This window comes from Panthera leo, chromosome B4, assembly GCF_018350215.1.
Source record: "Panthera leo isolate Ple1 chromosome B4, P.leo_Ple1_pat1.1, whole genome shotgun sequence".
NCBI classification, from domain to species: domain Eukaryota; kingdom Metazoa; phylum Chordata; class Mammalia; order Carnivora; family Felidae; genus Panthera; species Panthera leo.
This window is the reverse complement of record NC_056685.1, coordinates 132,863,380-132,888,181: the sequence shown is the minus strand read 5'-3', so window position 1 is coordinate 132,888,181 and position 24,802 is coordinate 132,863,380. Positions and strand designations below refer to the sequence as shown.

Sequence of the window (24,802 nt, the reverse complement as noted above, 5' to 3'; positions counted from 1 at the left end):
ATCATGTCTGCCCAAGTGTTTCCCAAATCACTACCTCCAACTCAGATCGCTCTTTCACCCTTTTTCTCCTTACTCTCAAACTTGTTCCCCAGCTCTCCCCATTTATCTCCTAGTTCGAGAAACAGAGTCATCACCCAACCAGCTCCTCGCATCAGAAACCTAAAAGTCGTCATTATCTGATCATCATTACACTGCACTGAACCGAAACATCTCTCCAATGCCTTCCTTCCTCCTATCACCACCGCTCCTAACCAGGTTCAAGCCCTCATTACCTCTCATCTGGACTATTCTGTGGCCATCTATCTGAACCACACGCCTTATACCTCACATTCATTCACTTTCAAGTGGCAGCCAGAAGCATCTCTGAACAAATGGCGCCCACCTCAGTGTTAAAGAATACAGAGGTGTTTCTGCAAGGTGTGAGGGATACTGCGAGTACTTTCGTTTGTAAATTATTTACTTGGAAGGAAAAACCCACCTCAGATCTTAATAAGTTAGAGTAGACTCAAGGTTATCCCAACCACCACCAGCCACTCCTAAATATGCCTTCTGGGGTAGACTCAGAAGACAGAGTCGTGGCCAATGTACCAGGTATGCCGATGGGAAGGTGCTGCCCCTCAGCTGTGCCCCAGTGGGGTAAAGGTCACGGAATTGCTGCTGCGGATGATAATACCTAAAAAATCTCAACTTCTATCGGGCTGGAGGCTTTTCCCTGTTGCTTTGACTCTCACCATCAGTACTTTCGGTAGCAGAATAGGTGTCACTGAACAAAACATCCGACAGACATTTACCAAGAGACTGCTAAGCGTCAGGCACCAGAGCCCTTCAAAGCTTTGAAGACCACTCCCTGAGCTTCCTCAGGTAGGAACACTTCCCCTGGGGGTAGACATTCCTACACGTTTAACCCTTGCAAACATGACACAGGTTCAAATTCATTGACCAATCTGGCCCAAACCGCACAGGCTCCACAGAAGTCGATCTCTTTCTTTCCACGGTGTGGTGCCCATTACAGAACTGCAGATCCCTTCCTAGATGCTGTACTCCTACTAATGCCACTTAAGGTCAGCTTAATTTTTATAAATCAGTCATTTCATACCGATAACTGCACCATTAAGCCAACCATGACCCTAACAGCTTTTTCACGAGGCAAAATTGCTATGTCCAGACCCCTCCAGTGTACAGCCTACCCTAATCTTACCTTCATCCCTGTTATACCTGGTCTGTTACATCAAGCAGCCTCTTGAGATCCTTTTTTAACTTTTTAATTTTTTAAATTATTTTTTAAACGTTTACTTATTTTGAGGCAGGGAATGTGTGCATGTGCACACACAAGTGGGGGAGGAGCAGAGAGAGAGAGAATCCCAAGCAGGCTCTGTGCTGTCGGTGCAGAGCCCAACGCGGGGCTCGATCTCATGAACCGTGAGATCATGACCTGAGCCAAAATCAAGAGTCAGACGCTTAACTGACTGAGCCACCCAGGCGCCCTGACTCTTGCAATTCGAACTCCAACATCCAACGAAGCCTCTACCTTAAGTGCTGTGTACTGTTTGCAGGCCAGTAGGTCCACATGTCTTCACAGAACCTCCACTTGAAATCCCACCCTATTCTCCAGAATTCTGTGTTTTTGTTTTTTTAAATACTGGAAGGTAAAGACAGAACGTATAAGGAATCTACTTTTTCTCTGAAATACGGACAAATCTGATCTCAGCCCTCTGTACAAACAGAGACTTGGCACCAACACAGCCGTTTTTCTTACAGGGTCTACTGGGGAAAGAGGGGCAGATGCAGAGTTACGGGGAGACTGCCTGAGGAAGGCGTCATCTTTGGGAAGAGGAAAAGGACCCAGAAACATCCGCTGAGGGAAGTGAAGAAGGGAATTTAGAGTGCAGACAGGCTCTTGGAACAAACATAAAGATGTGGTTGAAGTGGGGTAAAAAATCAGAAAGGTCAGGCCCAGTGCTAGGCCGTGTCTTCATATAACCTCCACTTGAAATCCTGTTCTAGTCTCTCCAAAATCTGCATTTTCCCTCTCCTTCTACTTACGGTCTAATATACTCCAGAGATCATTTTTATTTTTACTCTGTTTTCTCCGTGGTTCTACTGACTACATTCCTTAGGAGACCTGAAACAGGTGCTCATCTTTCTTTAGGATTATTCTACTTTATTTTTTTCATGGGGGTGTGGGTGGGGAGAGTATGGAAACTGTGAGGCTGTATTCGATTTTATGGTAGGTATGAGAAAGATCCTAACTGGAAAGAAAATTCAGTAGTAAGTAGAAAAGAAAGTTTGATTTTTAAGATTTTGGTAGAGTTCCGGAAGAGGAATGCATTTCTAAGAATAGACCTAGAGAAAAAAAAGCTGAGAAAGAATGCCTTAATGGATTTTCGATTTTCCAACAGAAACACCACGTACCATACAGGGCAACTTGCTTCCACAGCTTAGCTGGGACGTGGCTTCATGAACATTAAGAGTTGTGGCCAGGCCCAGGAACCAAACCCCCATGTTCCAACAACCACAGAGCCTGGAATTTCCAGGAAAATGCTAATTTTCTCATCTGTTGTCCCCATAAATCATCAAAAAGGCCTATTAATATAAATACTATGTGCCCAAATCCTTTCCTAGACAGTATGTTGGTTTAGAAAATATGGACACTATACCACTATCAAGAACTCTATTTTTATGGTAAAGTATAACTTGGATTTCAAACAAGTAACTTATAAACACACTTCCAAATAAAGCCCACTTCTGGGTTGGTACTGCCTGAAAATACAAGGGAAGAACACTGTTCTAAGTAATTAAGATAATCGTAACTAATAATGTTTATCGGTTTATTTTCTAAATCACTACAAGGTCCTAGACTACATTCTCCCTGAAAGTGCCTTTTGGTTAGAAATACATTAATGTCTAGACATCTGAGAATTTGTTTCCCAGAACTAAGTTTCCTTACAAACTAGCACGGTCTTTATTAGTTCTCCATCACTGTGTGACAGGCTTTGGCCTGGTGGTCCAATAATAGAAAATAAAACAATGAAGAAACCAATCATTAGAAGGCCTCCCATCACATCTTGGCTGATCCATCATCCTGACCTTGCTCTGAGTTATCACAGTCCTATGTGATTCCCTTCATCTGGGGTAGTGGTTTTCAACCTGGGACATGTCCTGGGGGCACCTGTAGAGCTTCTCAAAATACATCTGCCAGGGCTGTGGCCTGAGACCATGAAGATCTGGGAGGAGGTCCATGCTTGTGTACTTTGACGAGTCTATGCAAAAGATTTTAATAAGTACCCTAGTTGAGAACCACACATTTAAGTGGGCAAGGATAGGAGCTAGAACATTGGTCTCAATTCTACCATCCTGAAAGGGAACCGACCAAAAGCGTGGCCAGCACCAGACAAGACTGCATTAATCAAAATTAACATTAGAAAGAGAGATCTGAAAACACAGAGACCATTAGGTTGAGGATGATGTGAGGAACATCTATCTATCTGCTTCTGTTTATAATACATCAGTCACTATTTTGCAACAGAGTTAAAATGCATTATTTAAAAAAAAAAAAGCGTATTCCAGGCTCTAGCTCAGAAGACCATGTGACTATCCTAGACATAACACTCCCTTTTAGGCTCAATGCATGTCATGGATCAAGATGATTAAAAATCCTCTGCAATGTGTATCTGTAAATTAGGGGCTAGTGTCTTACTTGAAAAGGTTCAGTTCAAAATCATGACCCATATACTTTCCAAACAAGGTATTAATCTTTTTTGCCTCCTAAAAAAATTAAGGCCAACCAGAAACACTACTACAAGTACTTTTAATTTATCATTACTGCTCTTCAGTGGCCGCAAACAACCAATTTAATTACTCTGCACCCACTCTCACTAATTGAGTGGATTGGAGGCTGAGTTGGCAAGAATGTAAAATCTAAACACAGAAGGTTCCAACAACTTCAAAAGGAAAAAAAAAAAACAATCTTACCTTTGGTTTTTTGTTCCGTGACCTGAAAAATAAATGAACAGACATAAGTGAATGAGATTTATTTTCTAGTTTGATATTATAAGACTACTTTAATTCTGATAACTCAAGTAATTCAAGCTGTCAGACACACAGGCATAGTTCAAATCCAGAAAAAAAAAGACAAACAAAAAAACATACTCAGAGTCAGTTCGGGCATCCTTTTATAAAGACAACGGCCATATGTCCAGTTATAACTTACATGACCATAATTATGAAGGACACTAAAAATTAAAACCAGAAGCATTCCACTCTCATTAAATGATGAAGTATCTGTACCAGGAATGCTGTTTGTCATTTTGATGATCTGACTAGAAAGCAAATGGATGTAGCCTAGAAACGAAATTAGCCACAGAGACAAAAAGGTTACCCTAGGAGTATGGACTCAAACACTTGATCTCAAATCTAGAAAGCAAAAGTTCAAGGGCCCATCATCAGACGTACCAGAGGCCACGGCAGGAAGGCAGGATTTAAAACCAAGCCATGCCACTTCCTGGCTGTGTGATCTGTTTTCTATTTATCTGTTGAATGGAGATAATAATAGTATCTCCATACAAAGGGTTATTATAAGGATTAAACTGGATATCCTATGCCAATGCTCATAAATGTTTGTTATTTTTAATCAAAGTTCATGGAAAAAGTATGATATACAGCAATGGATGAAATATGTAAATTTTGGACAAATAAAGATTGCTTTGTTGAAAGTATTTCTTTACACAGTAACTAACACCTCTATGGAAGTGATTGACCTAAAAGATTGGAGAGGCTGAATAGAAAAATGGGTTTTTAGAGAGTTTGGAAATGATGATTAGGAACCACACGGAAAACTGCTTCTGCTAGTAAGAGAGGAAAGTAAAGGAGGGCACCTAATTATACATGCCCTATAATATTAAAACAAAACCACAAAAGGTCATGCGTAAGAAAAACATCCAAAAGGAAATGCGCCAGAATTCTAATAGGGCTTATAATTACCACCACCACCATCACCATCATCGTGATTGAGATCATGCATGATTTTGACTCCCTTTTCCCAAATGTTAATCTTTTAATGGTTCTCTGACTTTGTAATAGAAAAGAAGATGTTTGATTATTTGTGGTTGGTAGGCATGCCAAGTTACTCTTCTGGGTGCTCATGAAAACTTGTCCATCTTTGGAGGGTACGTCCTGTAGCTAACCAGCCCACTTCATAGTGGATTGCATCACACCATTGCCAGACTGAGTTAAATGATCTGGTTGTATGACCTCCTGGAGCATTCCTTACATTCTTGCGCTAAAAGCCAAGCTAATTCTACTGTAGTGAATTTGTAGTAGATAAGCACCTTAAAATGTGTTTCCTTGTACTAATTATTACAGAGCTCAAGTCTACTGTGCAATTCTTCTAAAACTCCATTTAACCAAGAATGAACTGACTTGGCTCCACATACCAATCAATTCCTTAACGCAGTTTAAATTTTATAACATTATAAATATTTCTTAGAATGCCATTTTGAAGATCAAGTTATACAGGAAGTCAATGCTTTCCCCAGCTGTAAGTGACAAACCCAAATAATGTCAAATGTGTCTTACAATGTGGTTTCTGTTAAAAGAGCTGTCCTCCAGACGGTGAAAGGCTGGATGATCAAAGCATGTGTTCTGCCAACACTAAACAATGATTCTTTTGCAGCGTCAGCTTAATGAATGTGAATGGAATCCTTCCTTGACACCTTTCTCATGAATGAAAATCAAACACAGTTTACTCAGTGATGGCTCTAGAAAGAGCAAACTGCTCATGAGAAAAGCTCAAGTTTAATGTCTGTGTGGAAATAATTTAACTTAAAATAAAAGTCAATTCTTCAAGACAATTACATTGCCAGCACTCATTCTTGACCATTGATTTATTAAACAAATATTTTTTTGAGTCACTCTCATGTACCAGGCACAGACTGCCCTACTTCCTGGAAATACAAATAGGGAATAAAACCTTGCGACACTTAGAGTCAGTCAGTCAAACAGGGAAGCAGACAGGAAGAGATTATAAAGCACGAGGGTAAGCAGCGAGAAGGATGTGGAAGCACCACAAATGGTGCTGATTGAATAAATGAATGACCGTGTAATAGAACCTCTGGCACATTCTCTACAACTCTTTGCATCATAGCACATTTTATGCCTCCTAGTTGAGGCGCTGTCTCTACAATAAGGTTGGAAACCACGAAGACAATCACATGGTAAGCTTTGTACTCTTCCTTAAAACTGCTAAATCAGAACTTAACTCTGAAATTACACGACGGTTCAGTCTGATAAAACAATATCCAAGGCCACATGTTGGCCTGGATCTTGTGACAGCCAATCTAGAACATTTCTGAACAAAAATGATTGGATTTTCATTGTTCACAACTAACCAATTGAAATTTTAGTTATGGTGATTTTCCTCTTTGCCACAACTTCTGAACCAGTTCTTAATGCAGATGTAAGTACAGAGGGAGATTGTCCAGCTGTATATTTTTAGGGGCACTTGGGTGGTTCAGTTGGTTAAACATCTGACTTCAGCTCAGGTCACGATCTAGCGGTCTGTGAGTTAGAGCCCTGCGTCGGGCTCTGTGTTGTGAGTGCAGAGACCACTACAGATCCTCTGTTACCCTCTCCCTCTGCCCCTCCCCTACTCTCTCCCTCTCCTAAAAATAAATAAACATTACATTTTTATTTTTTACTTTTTAATGTTTATTTATTTTTGAGAGAGAGAAAGAGACAGAGACAGAGTGGAGAGGGGCAGAGGGAGAGAGAATCCCAAGCAGACTCTGTGCTGATCAGGACTTGAACTCACAAACCGTGAGATCATGACCTGAGCTGAAACCAATAGTCAGACGCTTAACCGACTGAGCCACCCAGGTGCCCCCAATCCCAATTTGCTCTTGAGTAAACCCACACCATCTTGTATTTCAAATCATTTTTCTACTAGTGGGATCCACAGCAAAAGTTTACAGATGCATATATTATAAATCACTCCCAGATACTGATATTTTCCAGTTGAGAAACACTGTTACCTAAGTGAAGAATATAGACTGTCTAGTGCCTGAAATAATCCCTCCATTTGGTATCTTCTTGTTACCAGCCTTCACTCAAGTTTACCAAGGTCCAGCCTATGAATCATACATTCATACGGACTGTAAAACCCAATTCTTATACTAACTTAGTTGACGAAATGTAAATGCCCTAGAGGAAAGAAAGCCTTTGCTGAGGTTCACTCTCTACCATTCTGGTAACACCCTATATAGCTGGTGGACCTGCTTATCGCAACCTCGAAATGTGAAATGGGGCTGTGTCCTTAAAGGGAAGTAAGTTTGAAAAAGGCCTCTGGGTTGTCCTCTGGCGTCTTTATTCAGACTCTTTACTGACATTGTAGACAATTCTAACAAGCTCAGATTAGAAGCAACACATTAGAAGTAGGTACCCTGAGAGCATGAGGGTGAGATGGTGAGCACACCACTATGAATAGAAACAGAAGCACAATTAAAGACAAGACTTTAAAGAGTGCACACAGCAGTCTATTATAACACCAAACAATAACGAGTATTACTTATAATTAAGTCATGAAGGAAAGATAAAATTACAGTCTGTATGTTTAATGTGGCAGGGTCACATGCAATTCAATTCAGAAAATATTTCCAGTATGATTTCTTTAGGCTGGGACTTATAAATGATCTAGTTCAAAAGTTCAGAAAACTGAATTATGGGAATATACGCTATAGCCCAGAATGCTGGGAAAACTTCTGGTGTCCTTTAAAGCCTACATCGGTTTGTGTCCAACTGTCTGCCTTGAGTCTGTTCTAAATCTAGAGTTCCCTCTGAACCCTGTAACGGTTTCTACCTCCCTAAACTGAGCTTCAATAACCTGCCACTGTAGCAGGACCCTCGAACCTGCCCCACAGCAATGTCCTGCTTCCCAAGTGTTCTGTGTAGTGGTAACAAGAACTGGAGGCAAATCACTTTACCTCCAAAAATGGCACAAAAGTCACCTGGGTGGCTCAGTCGATTGAGTGTCCGACTTCAACACAGGTCATGATCTTGTGGTCTGTGAGTTCGAGCCCCGCATCAGGCTCTGTGCTGACAGCTCAGAGCCTGGAGCCTGCTTCGGATTCTGTGTCTCCTCCTCTCTCTGCCCCTGCCCTGCTCACGCTCTGTCTCTGTCTCTCTTTTTTAATAATAAATAAACGTTAAAAAAAAAAAAATGGCACAAAAGCAGGCCTGCCGAACCAGAGCCCAAGTCAGGCAATGCTAAAGAATGGGAAGGTGGGGGAAATAAGATTAGACAAGGGCGGGGCCTGCAGGACAGACACTGAAGCAGAGGACAGCACCCTGGGTCAAGCATGTCAACTAAGACCTGTCAGTTGGCAGCAGTGAGATGTAGGTCTTTTCCTTTTAGCCTCTCTCCTTCCCTAAGCAAGCTCCTCAGAGCCACACAATACCATCTCCCCCAAAGCTTTAAGCAGGCCCACTGGCCCGTGAGGGAGGTTTCTTTATGGAATTATCAGAAGGTGGTCTTGTACAGATGACCATGCTGGACAGGAACCAAAAGGAGAACATTGGGGTGAACTACAGAGACACTTGAAAAGCTAGTTTATAAGCTGACCTAAGAAAATGGAGATTAACTGTGATACGACTAAGGACATTCGACAAGAATTTAAGTGGCGGGGACTCACTTGCCTTTCTTCATACTGTATATTGGTGTTCTCATTAAATCAGCTGCAGCATTATTGAGTATTCTGTGGTGACAAATGTACGTCTTTAACTCCCACTTTCTAATCGTAAAACTTCCAAGTGAACAAAGCAGCATTTTTAAGATGTCAGGTATCCCACCCAAGGCAGTTACTTATTCTAGATGCTTGGTGGATGTAAAGACAGACTTAAGTCATTAAACTCACCTTCTGAGTGGCTTCTTTTTTCTTTTTATCCTCTTTCTTCCTTTTCTTGTCTTCCATTAACTGTTCTTCCCTTTCTTGCTCCTTCTCTCTGTTAAAGTAATGTCACACAGAAGGTTAACATTTATATTCACAGTCTATTTGTGTAGCAAATTCAACGCTTATAGACGGTATGCAAAATATGCCATCTCTGTGACTGAGCATAACACGGTATTTTACTTAAACTAAGAGGATGCATAAAACTCACCACATTCAGTTATCCCCATATTTTGGTTTGTTATCTTTTCTGCAAAGTAGGGCTTCAAGTTTGGTTTCAAAGAAGTCCATTAAAGCGAGCTTTACAATATCCTCCTAAAAGAACACACACACACACACACACACACACACACACACACACACACACACACACGTATTTCCACTCAGCAAAAACCCGGATTTGAATGTGGTAACATCCAGTTGGTTCTGGAGATATTCCTAGATTCCATAGATTTATAGAACTCTTAGTACTTGGTCTTAAAAGTACAAGTAGAAAACACATAAAATACAGCATTAATAATGTCAAAGAAAAAGGAATATATTTTATGAAAGGCAAAAATTCTTCACAAATAATACAGAATATATAAATTCACTTATGGTACACAAATATCTATCACAATTTAGGTATTCTCCCCTGACATCATCAGAACGGTGACTATAAAATCCTATGTTCTATATTCTGTATTTTTCTTCTACATTATTAATATTGTATGTTTTACATGTTCTCTACTTGTGTTTTTAAGGCAGGTACCATGTGTCCTATGTATTCCTCACCAAGTGACTTCACAGTTGCATCTTGCTGAACACCTGAATTGAGACAACCAGGTTTTGCTGCCCTCAATTAGAACAAAAGTCATACGTAATACTAAAGATTCCAGTTAAAGAAATGTGCTGGAGTGTTAAGAAATTAATATAATGTAAAGCCTCACATCTGAAAAGTACGTTCAGAAAGTAATACTTATTCTCTTATGGAACATTCTAATATATATTTGAATATAATGCATATAGGAAGCTGCCAACTTTCACTCTCTATGTATCAAATAGGAAGAATGCATTGCAAAACTACTGCTGTTACTTCAGAGCTCAAGGCAGGAAATCCTGATGCCACGCGTCCTGAATTTCAGAGCTGGAAGGAGACTCAGAGCTCTAGTTCCCAGTGCCCCCAAATACTGAACAGATACTTGTGATTTTAGGTGACCCAACACATCAAACTCATGGTTTGCGGACGTGGCAAAAATCACAGGGACGGTTCTGGAAGAAATCACTTTTGGGGAATGTAACCACTCAGCCTGTACAAAGGAACTGAGGACCAACAATGAAGTTGGCTCTCGTCAACAGATAAGTAATGCTTTATTTATAGAAAACAAGAACTAAACAACAACGACAACAAAACAGGTGTTTTACCCATGTATCGAGCTTTCTGTGGTTCTGTTCACATTGACAAATATTGGCCTTTCTCCTTCTGTGCCTCTGGCATAAATATACAAAATCCTAATGTGCACAATTCACACTCCGAAGGTAACTTCAATGAAAACTTTAAAAATATAACCAAGGGGGCGCCTGCGTGGCTCCATCGGTTAAGCATCCGACTTCAGCTCAGGTCATGATCTCGTGGTTCGTGAGTTCGAGCCCTGCATGGGGCTTGCTGCTGCAGAGCCTGCTTCAGATCCTCTGTTTCGTTTCCCTCTCTCTCTGCCCCTCCCCTGCTCACGCTCTCTCAAAAATAAATAAACATTAAAAAAAATAAAAATAAAAACACAAACAAGGAAGAGATTTTATTTTAATTCCCTTAGGTTGAATACTGGATTTCTCTGGAGTCAGAATGTGTGCACATCACTCTCAGGGTGAAGCTCTTGGTGAAAATCCACTTACAGCACTGCACTACTTTAAGAACACGGCTTTATGAAAATTGGCAAGATGGATGTTGACCATCTAAGGTAGGCTGGCCACAGATCCTGTTGTATTTGGCTCCCGGAGCCTCTTGCTTCCTCTGGCTCCAAGTGGAAGAAGATGGCGTTCCTCATGACCCAGTTACTGTGACTTGGTTGCCTATATATTACAGTGCAACAGACTACAGAAAAAGAGCAACCACAGTCTAAAAATCTGGTTAAATATTCGATGCTCTAAAAAGCAATAAATTGCAATTTCTAGGTCTATTCTACAAAGTTTATTTTAAAAATGCAATGTAAAAAAAAAAAGTAAGTCTTTAATGAAACACATTCTTAAAAACAACTAACCTTTTCAAGTATTTTTTCCTATAAACAGGTAATTCAGAGAAAGGAACTGAAATTCATGTTCACTACAAGCAGATTTATTTCCAAAACAAATATTTTTCAAAGCTTTCCAGGAGACAGGCTGTGCTTTCACCCTGATCTTTTACTGCTTATATTGGTAGAATTGAGTTTTCTCTTTAGATTTCACTTCCTTAGGAACAATTTATTTTCCCAAACCAAACCTGACTTACAAACCTGCTATTCATTTAATAATGAATCAAAAAGTACAGAGTTCACCTTTCTTCTTCCTTTTAAATGTTTATTTTTGAGAGAGAGAGACACAGAGCATGGGAGGGGAGGGGCAGAGAGAGAAAGAGACACAGAATCTAAAGCAAGCTCCAGGCTCTGAGATGTCAGCACAGGGCTTGACGTGGGGCTTGAACTCACGAACTGCGAGGTCATGACATGAGCCGAAGTGGGACACTCAACTGACTGAACCATCTAGACACCCCAAGTTCATCTTTCTTCTAAATCAGTTGTGCTCGATCTTGGCTGCACATTAGCATCTTTGGGGAGCTTTAAAATATCCCCATGCTGATCCAGAGCCCAAGAAAGCAAAGCAGGTACCCACGTGGGGAAGGTAATGGTTACATACAGAGGGATTGATCAATAAATAAATATATTAATGATGATGACAATCAGGTTTATCACTGTTGAAAAAGGTAGTTACCAAAATGGAAAGGGAAAAGTCTCAAAAGAGTCCTGTGGGCCTGGATCAGAATTAGCTATTGGCATCAACTCATGGTTTTTAATATATAGAGACAGACATAACAATAAACATGGATATAATTTTGTGAGCCCACATGTGTGTATATTCCTTCATGTATGCAAGCACACGCGCGTGCGTTCTCTCTCTCTCTCTCTCTCTCTCTCTCTCTCTCTGTCTCCTTAGCTCTATTACCGAGAGGGCTTGGGAACAAGCAACCCAAATAGCAATGAACACAACTAGTACCCAGACTCTGGCTTCTAAATACCATTCTTAACTAAAAGAACTAGAGTTCTTTTTCAAAAAAAGCTAATTTGGGGCTAGAAGAAAGTACAAAATCAAAGAGGAATGCTTGTTGCCCAGAAGCAAGGAAAAGTTCAACAAATGATGTGGCATGTCAAATGCTTGCAGATACCAATGTGAAGGGGTTCCTACAAGCTAAACCTGGGGCAATATGAGCATAAAGATAATGACGGTAAGAAATCTTAAGTCATTGTATACAACAGGAAAACATGAGTTCATCCAGATAGAAATAAGTATATAAGTTAAAGGTGAAAGGAGTGGAATATTCACATAGTTTGAAAGTGTCTCCCCGTAAAAATACTTATTAATCAAAAAGGAGAAAAGAATAATTACACAGAGGAGAAGCCTGGCAGACATCACCTTAATCAAGTAAAATACATGAACATCATCATAATGGAATAAATTGAAATCATGAGTTACATGATTAGATACTCTGAGAACACAGAATTTCTTCTATGATATTCTTTTCAAATATGTACAACCTGAATATCATCATGATGAAATGTCAGGGAACCTCAAGTTGAGAGGCATTTTGCCAAATAATTGTTCTGCAATCTTCAAAAGTTTCAAGATCACTGAATCAAGGAAACGGAAGGAGACCAACGAGACATAATAACCAAATGCAAAGTGTGATCCTTTTGCTATAAAGGCCATTACTGGGGTATCAAATCCTGAGTAGGGGCTACAGATTAAATGGTAGTAATGTATCAGTGTTTTGTTTTGTTTTGATGGTTGTTATTGTGGTTATATACAGGGGAATGTTCTTGTTTTTTTTTTTTTTTAAATACACTAAAGGGGCACCTGGGTGGCTCAGTCGGTTAAGCGGCTGACTTCGGCTCAGGTCATGATCTCACGGTCCGTGAGTTCGAGCCCCGCGTCGGGCTCTGTGCTGACAGCTCAGAGCCTGGATCCTGTTTCGGATTCTGTGTCTCCCTCTCTCTGACCCTCCCCCATTCATGCTCTGTCTCTCTCTGTCTCAAAAATAAATAGACGTTAAAAAAAAAAATTTAAATACACTAAAGTATAGGGGAAAGGGATGCAGGTGGTGGGACAATGGGATAGTAATTTTTCCTAAATGATTCAGGAAAAGTGTTGTTGTTTTTAACATACTTGCAACTTTTCTCTAAGTTCAAGATTGTCCCCCCATCCCCCACCAAAATCAACAAAACCATTACCAGGGTAGCACCCCAGACCCATTACATTGAAATCTCTGGGGAAGGGGGTGCCTGGGTGGCTCAGTCAGTTAAGCGTCTGACTTCAGCTCAGGTCATGATCTCATAGTTCGTGGGTTTGAGCCCTGCGTCAGGCCCTACGCTGACAGCTCAGAGCCTGGAGCCTGCTTCTGTGTCTCCCTCTCTCTCTGCCCCTCCCTCACTTGTGCTCTCGCTCTCTCTCTGTCTCTCAAAAATAAATAAACTTAAAAAAAAAAACTCTGGGGAGAGAACCGTTGCTCTAAATTCTCGTGTTTAAGCCTACACTGTAAAAGGTATTTACACCTCAAAAATCAAACCTCCCATCCAGCAATCAAATACAAGCGTCAGGTGACTAGCTTGTTCCCACTTAACTATCAACTACTTCCAAGTCTGAAAGGAGAAGAAATCATTCATATTCTCCCTCAGCCCTAAATACACAGCCAGATGCTAGTGCAAACACTGAAATCTAGAATAAATCTAGAATAGTAAAAAGCCAAAACTTCTTTCAAGAATGTCTAAGGTGAAGATAATACAACAGTTGCCTTCTTTCTTTCTTTTTCTACAATAACCATTAATTGAAAGAAGTAGAAATAACTTTTTTTTAGAAAGGCAATACTTGAATAAAGGGGAAAATACCCAATATTCACCTAAGCGAGGCAGAAGAGGACTCCTGTCCTGCTCACAAGTTCAGAACACTGAAGAGCAGTGGTGCTGACATTACTAAAAACCTGTTGCATCACACATTCAAAAGCTCCGGAGTGTCTAGGACCACCACACAGGGCAAGTTAAGGACGGTGCCATCTGGGCAACTCCCCAGAGCTCACATTCAAGGCCACGCACACTGCAGTTCCAACTTCCACATCTTTCCGCATCTATTCCGCGTATCTGACAGAAAAACTTTCCTCCTTTCTGTGGCCCAATCATACCTCTTATCCTGTTGTCGAGTCCTGGCGTCATATCCATCCACTGGAGCTCCCTGAACAACTCCAATTCATAGGAAATGTGCCCTCCTCTGGACACCCCCGCAACCACTGCCCTGGCTTGTCGCCGGGCCCTTGAGGTGTTGGTTGCTGTCAGTCACCAGCAGCCTCAGACCACGTGAAAGGACTTCCCTGTAGCAGGGTGGCCTCGAACTTGGCTCTGGGAAACCGAGATTGGCCTGGGGCTAGTCTGTGTCTCACCTCTCCTCTACCAGGATGCCCAGAGACCAATCTGTTCCCTAACAGACCGCTACTGGGTGCCTAACACGAGCGGACACTTTTCTCAGCACTGGGGATACAGCAGAAACAAAACCACACCCCAGCTCTCGGGGGGGCTCCCGTTCCAGTGGGGGAGACAGGACACAAACAAAATATACAACAAAAATATACGTATGATGGAGACAGCTGACAGGGAAGAGAGTAGCATCTTACATAACACGGGTAGGAAAGGCCTCTCTGATAAAGTGGCCTGAGTTCCACTGAAGTGAGGGCTTCTGTGGATACCTGGGAGACAGCATTACGAGACGAGGTGTGAAGAACAGCAAGGAGGCTGGAGCAGAGGGAGGAAGGGAGAAAGCGACGGGTGAGGTCGGAGGGGTAGCAGGGGCCCTCCTTGGAATGAACAGTTTTCAAATTAACTGGGACCTATCTTCTCATCACTGAATAAAGACCAACACTTGCAAAATCTCTTGTTTTCCCCATCAGTCAAAAAGCTTACCTCTCCTGGGGCGCCTGGGTGGCTCAGTCGGTTGGGCGGCCGACTACAGCTCAGGTCATGATCTCACGGTCTGTTCAGTTCGAGCCCCGCGTCGGGCTCTGTGCTGACAGCTCAGAGCCTGGAGCCTGCTTCCGATTCTGTGTCTCCCTCTCTCTCTGCCCCTTCCCAGCTTGCTCTCTGTCTGTCTCTGTCTCTCTCAAAAATAATAAACATAAAAAAAAAAACAAAACAAAAGCCTACCTCTCCTCTCAGGTGTCAACATTTCGAGAGCTGTGGCTTCTGTCCTCACAGACAGCTGGCATGCCTCCTTCAAACTGCCCATCACACTGAGAAAAGTGAGCATTTGCTACCGAAGAGGTCTCTGAATGCAGGGAGCCGACCTTACTCATCTTACGCACCACGCACAAATACCAGGGACACAGCAGGCCCTCCATGCAAATGTTACCCAAATGCATGATTACAGAGTGAGGGCAACTTTTCTATCCCTTCCCAGGAACACGTGTTCAAAAGAACAGCCTCAAAACAACGAATCAAATCACTTAACATACACTGAATTACTAGTGCCAGGCACTGGGGGTTTAACAGCGGACAAGAGACAGGCCCTGCCCTCGGGGAGCTGACGTTCTAGATGGGAGATGGACACATACACAATGCCAGGAAGAAAATTAAGCTGGGGAAGAGGCTAGAGAGGACTGAGGCAAAGGATGAGTGGGCTAATTTACACAGTGTTCACAGAAGGCCTCTCTCAGGCAGTGAGTGAACCTAAATGAAGAAAATTATCTGGAGGGGAGTGACGAACCAGGCAGAGTAAGTAGAAGGGCCATGAGATGGGGAAGTACATAGTGTGAGTTTAAGGCTTTATTCATTTTGGGGGGTGGGGGGAGAATCCCCCTCCTTCTCTTCCCTCTCCCCTCCTAGCAAATACCCACACACGCTCTTCAGAGCTTTCTGGGCTTATATTTAATATCCCTCACTCACACCAAAGAATGGGGCACTCTTTCTTAAAAGTTTCCCTTCCACCTCATTCATTCATCCATCCATCCACTCATTCATTCATGGACTCCTTGATGCCAAGCACTGTGCTAGAGACTGAGAATTCAGCAGCAAACAAGATGCTGTGCTGCTGGTCTTCCCAGGACTCCATTCGACTTTTTCAGACGGCTGTATCTCCCACCCTTCACAGCCCAGATGACACTGTCAGGGCAGGAACCTGTGTTCTTCACGCTCTGACCTCCATGTTTACCAGCACTCTGGGTACTCTGTGGACAGCCTGCAGTTTCTTTGGTGTTTTGAAAGGACCAGACCTTGGGCATGTGAATTCATGACCTCTTACAATCCAGGTAAGAGAACGACTTTTTTTCCCACAAACTAGAATCTTCTGCCTTGTCATCTCTTTTCCACAACTAGAATCATGACCAGTGGTTCCTGAATTCATGCGCCCAAGCCCATCATGCTTCATACATTCAAAATTTCATACTTGAAAGCAGTAACCACCAATGTGCTGAACCGAGTGGAAAGATGATAAGAATTTCAATTCAGATAAACACCCAGGTCTCAACTTGACAGGAAAATGTCTCCAGAAATAAAGAGCATCTTCTTTTTCTTTAGGGTCTGGATAACTGCCCCATCAAAGAGCATCGAGACCTATCCTCGACGCTCTGTGGTCAATAAGTGTGGGGGCACTTCTGGTCCCAGTTCATAACCAACTCCACACAACTGAGGCAGACAGATGTGAACTTATACAACAGATCCACCTAGCATGAGAAACATGCCAGAAGCAAACGAATACTGTAAAAAACCCAACTCTTAATACAGCAACAACCTGGATGAGTCTCCAGGGAACAATGCTAAGTGACAAAAGCCAATCCCAAAGGTTACATACTGTATGATTCCACCTCTATAATATTTCTGAAATGACAGTGGTTGTCAGGGGGCTGCAAGGAGGGTGAAGTGGAGTCCCACAGGTGTGGTTACACTAGTGATCCCTGTGGTAATGGAACTGTTCTGTATCTTCATAGTCACGGTGAATACACGAACCTACCTGTGGTAAGATTACAGACAACTAAACAGAATATACACAAACTGGTACAAGTAAAACGGGGAAATCTCAGTCAGATCGGTGAGTTGTATCAATGTTAGTATCTCGGTTGTGATACTACACTTTAGATCTGCAAGAAACTACTTATCGGGAAACTGCGCAGAGGGCACTTGGAATCTCTATGTGTTATTTCTTACAACTGCATGTGAACCTACAATTATCTCAGCTAAAATTTTAATTGAAAAAAAAAGCTTCAACATTGACTCATCTGTTTAAAAATTTTTCCAAGGACTTCTATTTTAAACCATTTGTAAAGAGCTCTTTATGAAAGTCATGTAAGAGTCAAAAGGAATTTCAGAAATTGTTTAGTCCTGACATCCACAGAATTGCATTTCCAAAAATATTCTACAGTCTACAATTCACCCTAATATGTTCAAGTCGTTATAGTTTTATCAATCAAGTACATTAAGTACATTAGATACATGATAAATATGATACCATAGGGGTATTTAAAGTGTTCCCCTGCCGGGGCTCCTGGGTGACTCAGTCAGTTGAGCATCTGACTTTGGCTCAGGTCATGATCTCGTGGTCTGCGGGTTCAAGCCTTGCATCAGGCTCCGTACTAACAGCTCAGAGCCTGGATCCTGCTTCAGATTCTATGTCTCCCTCTCTCTCTCTGCCCCTCCCCTGCTCACGCTCTGTCTCTCTCTCTCCCAGAAGAAGATAATAAAACATTAAAAAAAAAAAAAGTTAAAAAAAAAATAAAGTGTTCCCCTACCACATAATTCACCATATGGTTCTTTCACTGAGAATTTTAGTGATAGAATAGTAATATAGGCTCCTGTTTGACTTCGTGGCGGGTACGTGCAAGTGGCTCAGTCAACACCAGTTCCAAGTTCCCTTGAGTCTGTTTCCCTCACAACTGGAGACTGAGATGTGATTTATGTTCTGCCAATAAAGTGTGTTGTGTGTGACTTTAGCAGGGAACCGACAGGGTACAGGGCACAGATCTTCTCAGGGAGCAGAGGCCACACCTGTAGTAACGGTTTCCTGAACGTGCAGGAAGACGAAGATGTGCCCATGGGGCCCTCCCCAGTTCCAACGTGTGGTTCCCAAGGATCAGTGAGATAGTGTCACCATTGAACAAACCCCTGGCACCTGCAGGAGTGAATTCTGAGGTCTGCACCCTGAGAGCTCTAACACAGATTTATACAGAGCTTTCCAAAGTACGTCTAATATATGTGGTTTGTATGGACGTTTACTTCCTTAAAAAGACAAATGGTAATCTTGGCAATTTATAAAACAGTAAGAAAATAACTAGACCCCAAACCATTAACAACCAGAACCAATTAAGGATTAATGATACCACGTGCGTATCTAGAGTGAAAAAAATTAACAAAAAAAGTGCCACGGAAAGAGTCAAACGAAGTGTTCGAAGTATGCATTTAGTGTTTTAATTAAAAATGCACACAAAAAGAAAGCATGTTGGAATATATCCATTCAGGCAGAGGAAATTACATACTAGGGTACTCCAAATATCTGTATTGGATTTGTTAACATTTTTTCATTTGCTGGTTCTGACTGAGAGAGTTTAATGGGATGCTAATGTAATTTACACATGATATTAAATTAGTAGACAAAACCAAACAGCACTGAGGCATAAAAATCATTCTAACACTGAGTGGCTCATGGGAAGAAAATGGTAACATTAAACCTAGAAAAATTAAGGTAAATGCACTTTCCATTTAGAGGGATATAGAAATCTCTCCTGTCTTCAAATGCATCATGTGACATGTGACAGGCAATTCTTTTGTATGCCAGCAACAAAATTTAACACAGCTCCTTGTACAAATGGGTTATCTTCCTATATGAGGTTATGTAAAGCAATATTTCTCAAACTTTAATGGGAACATACACACAGATATTAAAATGGGAACATACACACAGATTGTCATTTAGTAGGTGTGGGTTGTAAACTACGATTCTCCATTTCTAACAAGCTGCTGGTCCCTGGACTTTACTCTGAACAGCACAAGCATAATGCTTTTGGTTGTTGCTTTCCAAGAAAATACGAAATTGCAGTCATTTCTCCAAGGATAAATACTAACCTCATTACTATCAAGCCTATGCCTTGTTATTCCCATCTGTGTTTCAGTGCCAAATTACAGCATAATCTTTACAAAGACCTATTAAAATGCAATTAAACAACTCACGTAGTGCCATGTATGTACCTGCAAAAAAAAAAAAAAAAAAAATCTGGATGACGGCAAATGTACGGACACAGATTTCAGAGATGTCAACATGTAAAAGAATGCGAGTGTCAGAACCAATAAGACTTTTGCACACAGCCTCTGTCTCTAAGCTTCTCACAAATTCCCACTTTCTGTATCTTGAGATGCAATAAGGAATGGGCTTATTTAGAATTATTCAAACCAAATAAAAATAATATATTTAAAGAACTCGTTTTCACTTTCAGAAAGTCCATGTAGCAAAAGTTGTATCCAATGAGCCTAAGGAAGAACATCTAATTTGAAACCACTCTTCCTGAAGGTGATCTTGAACAAAGGAATCTTCAGACCTGCTATTCGACCTTAGCCCAGCTGTGCAAGAGTGCTTTATACACTGCCTTAGAAGTGGTCTCCTCACAGCTTCTGCCCCTGGTCCTAAGCCCTCCTTCCCAGACTGCATATAGCACGTTTTCCAGGCATCTGTAATCACCCATCATGCACCCCTGAGGCATTCCCTGGTGCTTCCAATCCTGCCCGGGTGATCTGGTTTTCTATCCCCTCATACGGGGGTCATAATCCCCTAAACATGTTCCAGTTTGTGTACACTCATCCAATTATTGGGCAAGACAGCATGAAAGTAGGCCTTGCCACTTCCTTATCCCAGAAAATAGACCACTGCCAGTACTTTCAAAGAGCCTGTGTATCTTCTTGGAAATCACATCTTACTGAACTGCAACCATCTCACAGCCCTATTTTTCCACAGTACTACGAAGTCACTTCTCCACAACTGAGTGCAGCACCTTACGTGTACCTCTATTAATGCCCTCTGTGCCAGATTATCAACCTAACATTGCTACCCCCTAGTCCTCCCTGCACTTCAGGAAAAGGTCTGGAACTACATATCTCAGAAGCCCATTCTCCATTTGTCTAGGTTGATGAGCTGAAGTGAGGCACATCCACGTGAGATTTGGAAGGCAGAAGTCACTGTGCTCTGGAAAGTTTTGAGCAGACACACAGGCAGCAGCAGACAGGACTTTCCACTTTTACAGCAGCTTCCTGATTAGTTAAAGCCATAATGGAGCTGCAGGCAGCTGAGATCACTACTTTCCTAGGGACCTGGCACTCTAATTTCCTCAACAATAATAGTGGCCTCCCTGAATTTTCCCCCCAGACTAACTTTCAAAGTCTTTCCTTCTTGGAAAATACAGTGGATTCTACACTCCCCCAGCCCCCCAAAAAGCTACTAGAATTAATAAATAAATGACTTTAGCAAAGTTTTAGGCCACAGAATCTATATATAAAATCAACTGTATTTCTATATAATAGAAACAAACAATAGAAATTGAATTAAAAAAAATTTTTTTAACGTTTATTTATTTTTGAGACAGAGAGAGACAGAGCATGAACGGGGAAGGGTCAGAGCGAGGGAGACACAGAATCCGAAGCAGGCTCCAGGCTCCAAGCTGTCAGCACAGAGTCTGATGCGGGGCCCAAACTCACGGACTGTAAGATCGTGACCTCAGCCGAAGTTGGACACTTAACCGACTGAGCCACCCAGGCACGCTATAGAAACTGAAATTTTAAAAAGCCCTATTTACAGTGGCATCAAAATTTATGAAATACTTAGGGATAAGTCTGACCAACACTGAAAACTATAAAACATTTAAATAATAATAAATAATAAATAATAAAAAATAAATAATAAAGAAGAGAAAAATTTAAATACCTAAGTAGGTGAAGAGGTATACCATATACCATATTTATGGATTAGAAAACTCAATATTAAGATATAGATTCTCCCCAAATTAACTTACAGATTCAACACAATCCCTATCAAAATCTCACAAGGTGTTTATTATTCTTCTTTCAATAGACATTGACAACCTCCTTTTAAAACTTCAAAGAACCCAGAAAAGCCAACAACTTCTAAAAAGAGCAAAGTTGGAAGACGCACACAACCTGACACCCACACTTGTTATAAAGGTAGAGTAACCGGGGCACCTGGCTGGTGCAGTTGGTGGAGCATGCGACTCTTGATCTTAGGACTGAGTGTTTGAGCCCCATGTTGAGAGTAGTGACTATTTAAAAATACTTAAAAAAGAAGGAAAGAAAGAGAGAGAGGGAGAGAGAGAGAGAGAGAGGGAGGGAGAGAGGGAGGGAGGGAGAGAGAGAGAGAAAGAAAGAAAAGGAAAAGGAAAGGGAAAGGAAAAGGAAAAGAAAAGAAAAAAGAAAAGAAAGGTAGAGTAAGGAAGACAGTGGGGTATGGGTCTAAAGACAGACAAAAAGTTCACTGGGATAAGATAGATTCCAAAAATAAACTGACAGAGATATGGACAAATGATTTGCAAAAAAGGTGCAAAAGCAATTCAGCGGAGAAAGGCTAGACTTTCCACCAAATCATGGTGGAGTAACTGAACATATGTTAAAAAAAAAAAAATGAACCTCAATCCATACCTTGCACTACATATAAAAATTAACTCAAAATAAATAACAGATCTAAATATAAAACCTAAAAACTATAAGAAAATGTAGGAAAGAAAATTTTTGTGACCTTGGGTTAGGCAAATTATTTCACAGGTACAACACTGAAAGTAAAGTCCATAAAAGAAAATTTGACTCAATAAAATTAAGAATTTCTTTCTCTACAGAAGATAATGGTAAGAAAATGAAAAGAGTTGCAGACTGGGAAAAAATACTTGCAAATCACTTATCTGATCGAGAATTTAATGTCCATTTGTATTAAGAACTCTCAAAACTCGGTAATAAACAATTTTTAAAAGAGGCCAAAGATTAGAAGACACTTTACCAAAGAAAATTTACAGATGGCAAATAAGCACATAAGAAGATGTTCAACATCATCAGTCATTAAAAACAAACAAACAAAACCAAAAAAAACCCTAAAGCTACTGTGAGATGCTACCATATGCATACTTATTAGAATGTCCAAATTTAAAAAAAGACTGACTGCACCTGGTTTTGGAAACTGGAACTCTTGTGGTGGGAATGTAAAATAGTACAATCACTTTGGAAAATAGTTTGGCAGTTTTCTACAAAGTTAAACAGACACCTACCATACCGATCCAGCCATTCCACACCTAGGTATTTACCCTAGAGAAAATAAAGCATACATCCAATACAAAGACTTTGTAAACGAGTATTTTCTAATAGCTGAAAACTATAAACTACTCAAACAGGCATCCGTAGATGAATGGATAAACAAACAGTGGTAGCGCCTACCATGAAGTACGACTCAGCAATGAGAATGAACTATTGATACACACAATATGGAGAAACCTCAAAATTACGATGAGTGAAATAAGCTAGACAAGAAGTACTGTATGTTCCATTGGTATCAAATTGTAAAAACCCCCACAAACTACTGTGACACAAAGCAGATCAGTGGTTACTGAGGAGTTGGGGAGGGGAAGAAAAGGACAGGAAGGAGTATTGACAAATGGGCACAAGTAGACTTTGAGGAACAAAGGATACATTCATCATCGTTTGTATGTAACTCAAAACTGAACGAATATTGAACGCTTCAAATATGAGCAGTTTATTATATGTCAGTTATACCTCAATAAGGGGCTACAATAAAAATAAAAAAAGAAAAGAAAGGGGAAAAAAATCTTTCCTGCAAGGAATACCTTGAATGGCCTGTTTTCCTGACAGAACCCTGACTGATACACCAGTATAAGTGAGATCTCTTTATCAGTTGAAATTTCACCCAGTGTGCGCACACTGTTCCTAAAAGATGAAACCTTTAAATTGGAGCTTCTGTGTGGGTAACATTCCTAGAATGGGTATCAAGTTTCATTTTTAAATGCAATGAAATCACCTGTAAAAGAAATCTTAGGAAGTCAACGTCTGAATTTTTATTTATTTTTATTTTTTTTCCAATATATGAAGTTTATTGTCAAATTGGTTTTCATACAACACCCAGTGCTCATCCCAAAAGGTGCCCTCCTCAATACCCATCACCCACCCTCCCCTCCCTCCCACCCCCCATCAACCCTCAGTTTGTTCTCAGTTTTTAACAGTCTCTTATGCTTTGGCTCTCTCCCACTCTAACCTCTTTTTTTTTTTTTTTTTCCTTCCCCTCCCCCATGGGTTTCTGTTAAGTTTCTCAGGATCCACATAAGAGTGAAACCATATGGTATCTGTCTTTCTCTGTATGGCTTATTTCACTTAGCATCACACTCTCCAGTTCCATCCACGTTGCTACAAAAGGCCATAGTTCATTCTTTCTCATTGCCACGTAGTATTCCATTGTGTATATAAACCACAATTTCTTTATCCGTTCATCAGTTGATGGACATTTAGGCTCTTTCCATAATTTGGCTATTGTTGAGAGTGCTGCTATAAACATTGGGGTACAAGTGCCCCTATGCATCAGTACTCCTGTATCCCTTGGGTAAATTCCTAGCAGTGCTATTGCTGGGTCATAGGGTAGGTCTATTTTTAATTTTCTGAGGAACCTCCACACTGCTTTCCAGAGTGGCTGCACCAATTTGCATTCCCACCAACAGTGCAAGAGGGTTCCCGTTTCTCCACATCCTCTCCAGCATCTATAGTCTCCTGATTTGTTCATTGTGGCCACTCTGACTGGCGTGAGGTGATATCTGAGTGTGGTTTTGATTTGTATTTCCCTGATGAGGAGCGAACGTCTGAATTTTTAAGCCTTTACCTTTACATTTCACTTAACATTCTGGATCACCATAAACTACCAGCATCTTCACTGGATTTTTCGCTTGAAGTTTCATTCAATTGGTAACACATGATGGTGTGTTCAGGTGGGAACTCTGAGTCAAATCTGCTCAATTTTCAGCCATTCCTGTGGTTTTGCTTGCCTTAAGCTTAGCTTCTTCGCTCAAAGGAACTGCTAGGTTTTACTGTGCTAATTTGGTGAATAAATCTTTATTAACAACATCTCACGTTTTACTCCTGAAAGTACTTTCCCATACATACTCCTGAAAGCACTTTAGGCCAGGCTCCTAAAGACCATCTGAAGTGAGTGGTAGTTTTACAAATATCCAAACAGGCAAAGGGGCAACACCATGACGAGAGCTATACCACATACTCTAATATTTATATCTTGGAGCCACTAAAAACCATGTTTAAACCTTAAGGGCCAGACAAACCCACAAAAGCCAGACAAGCACTCTGCCCTTGGCATTCAACAACAAAGAAAGCAAAGAGAAATGAAGAGTCTAAGGAAGGGCTTCGGAAAGAACTACTCACTACAGAACAGTGATAATCTAGAGTTCCTCGGCAGAAAAGTGGATCAATCAGAATCCACACTTGTGAGGCACACGTGTTTAGAAGACCTGACAACTTATTAACAGCAGATAAGTGGGGCTATGTTCATAAACATTTAGGTGCTTTTATTTTTATGTTGTTTTTCCCTTTCTCTGCCTGCTTCCATGC

The 24,802-nt window shown here is 41.0% G+C and overlaps 1 protein-coding gene across 13 annotated transcripts in view; it reads right to left on the bottom strand.

Moving 5' to 3' along the window:
- Window positions 1-24,802, bottom strand: part of TNRC6B (trinucleotide repeat containing adaptor 6B) — a 249,751-nt gene that overhangs the window by 62,731 nt on the left and 162,218 nt on the right. For 8 of the 13 annotated variants that reach the window (XM_042947891.1, XM_042947883.1, XM_042947885.1 and 5 more), the window contains 2 exons: window positions 8,907-8,994; window positions 3,973-3,994 (listed from right to left, as the gene is read on the bottom strand). In XM_042947891.1, the coding sequence (XP_042803825.1) occupies window positions 3,973-3,994; window positions 8,907-8,994 (110 nt within the window). The other 5 variants (XM_042947896.1, XM_042947884.1, XM_042947886.1 and 2 more) reach the window with 2 other exon arrangements.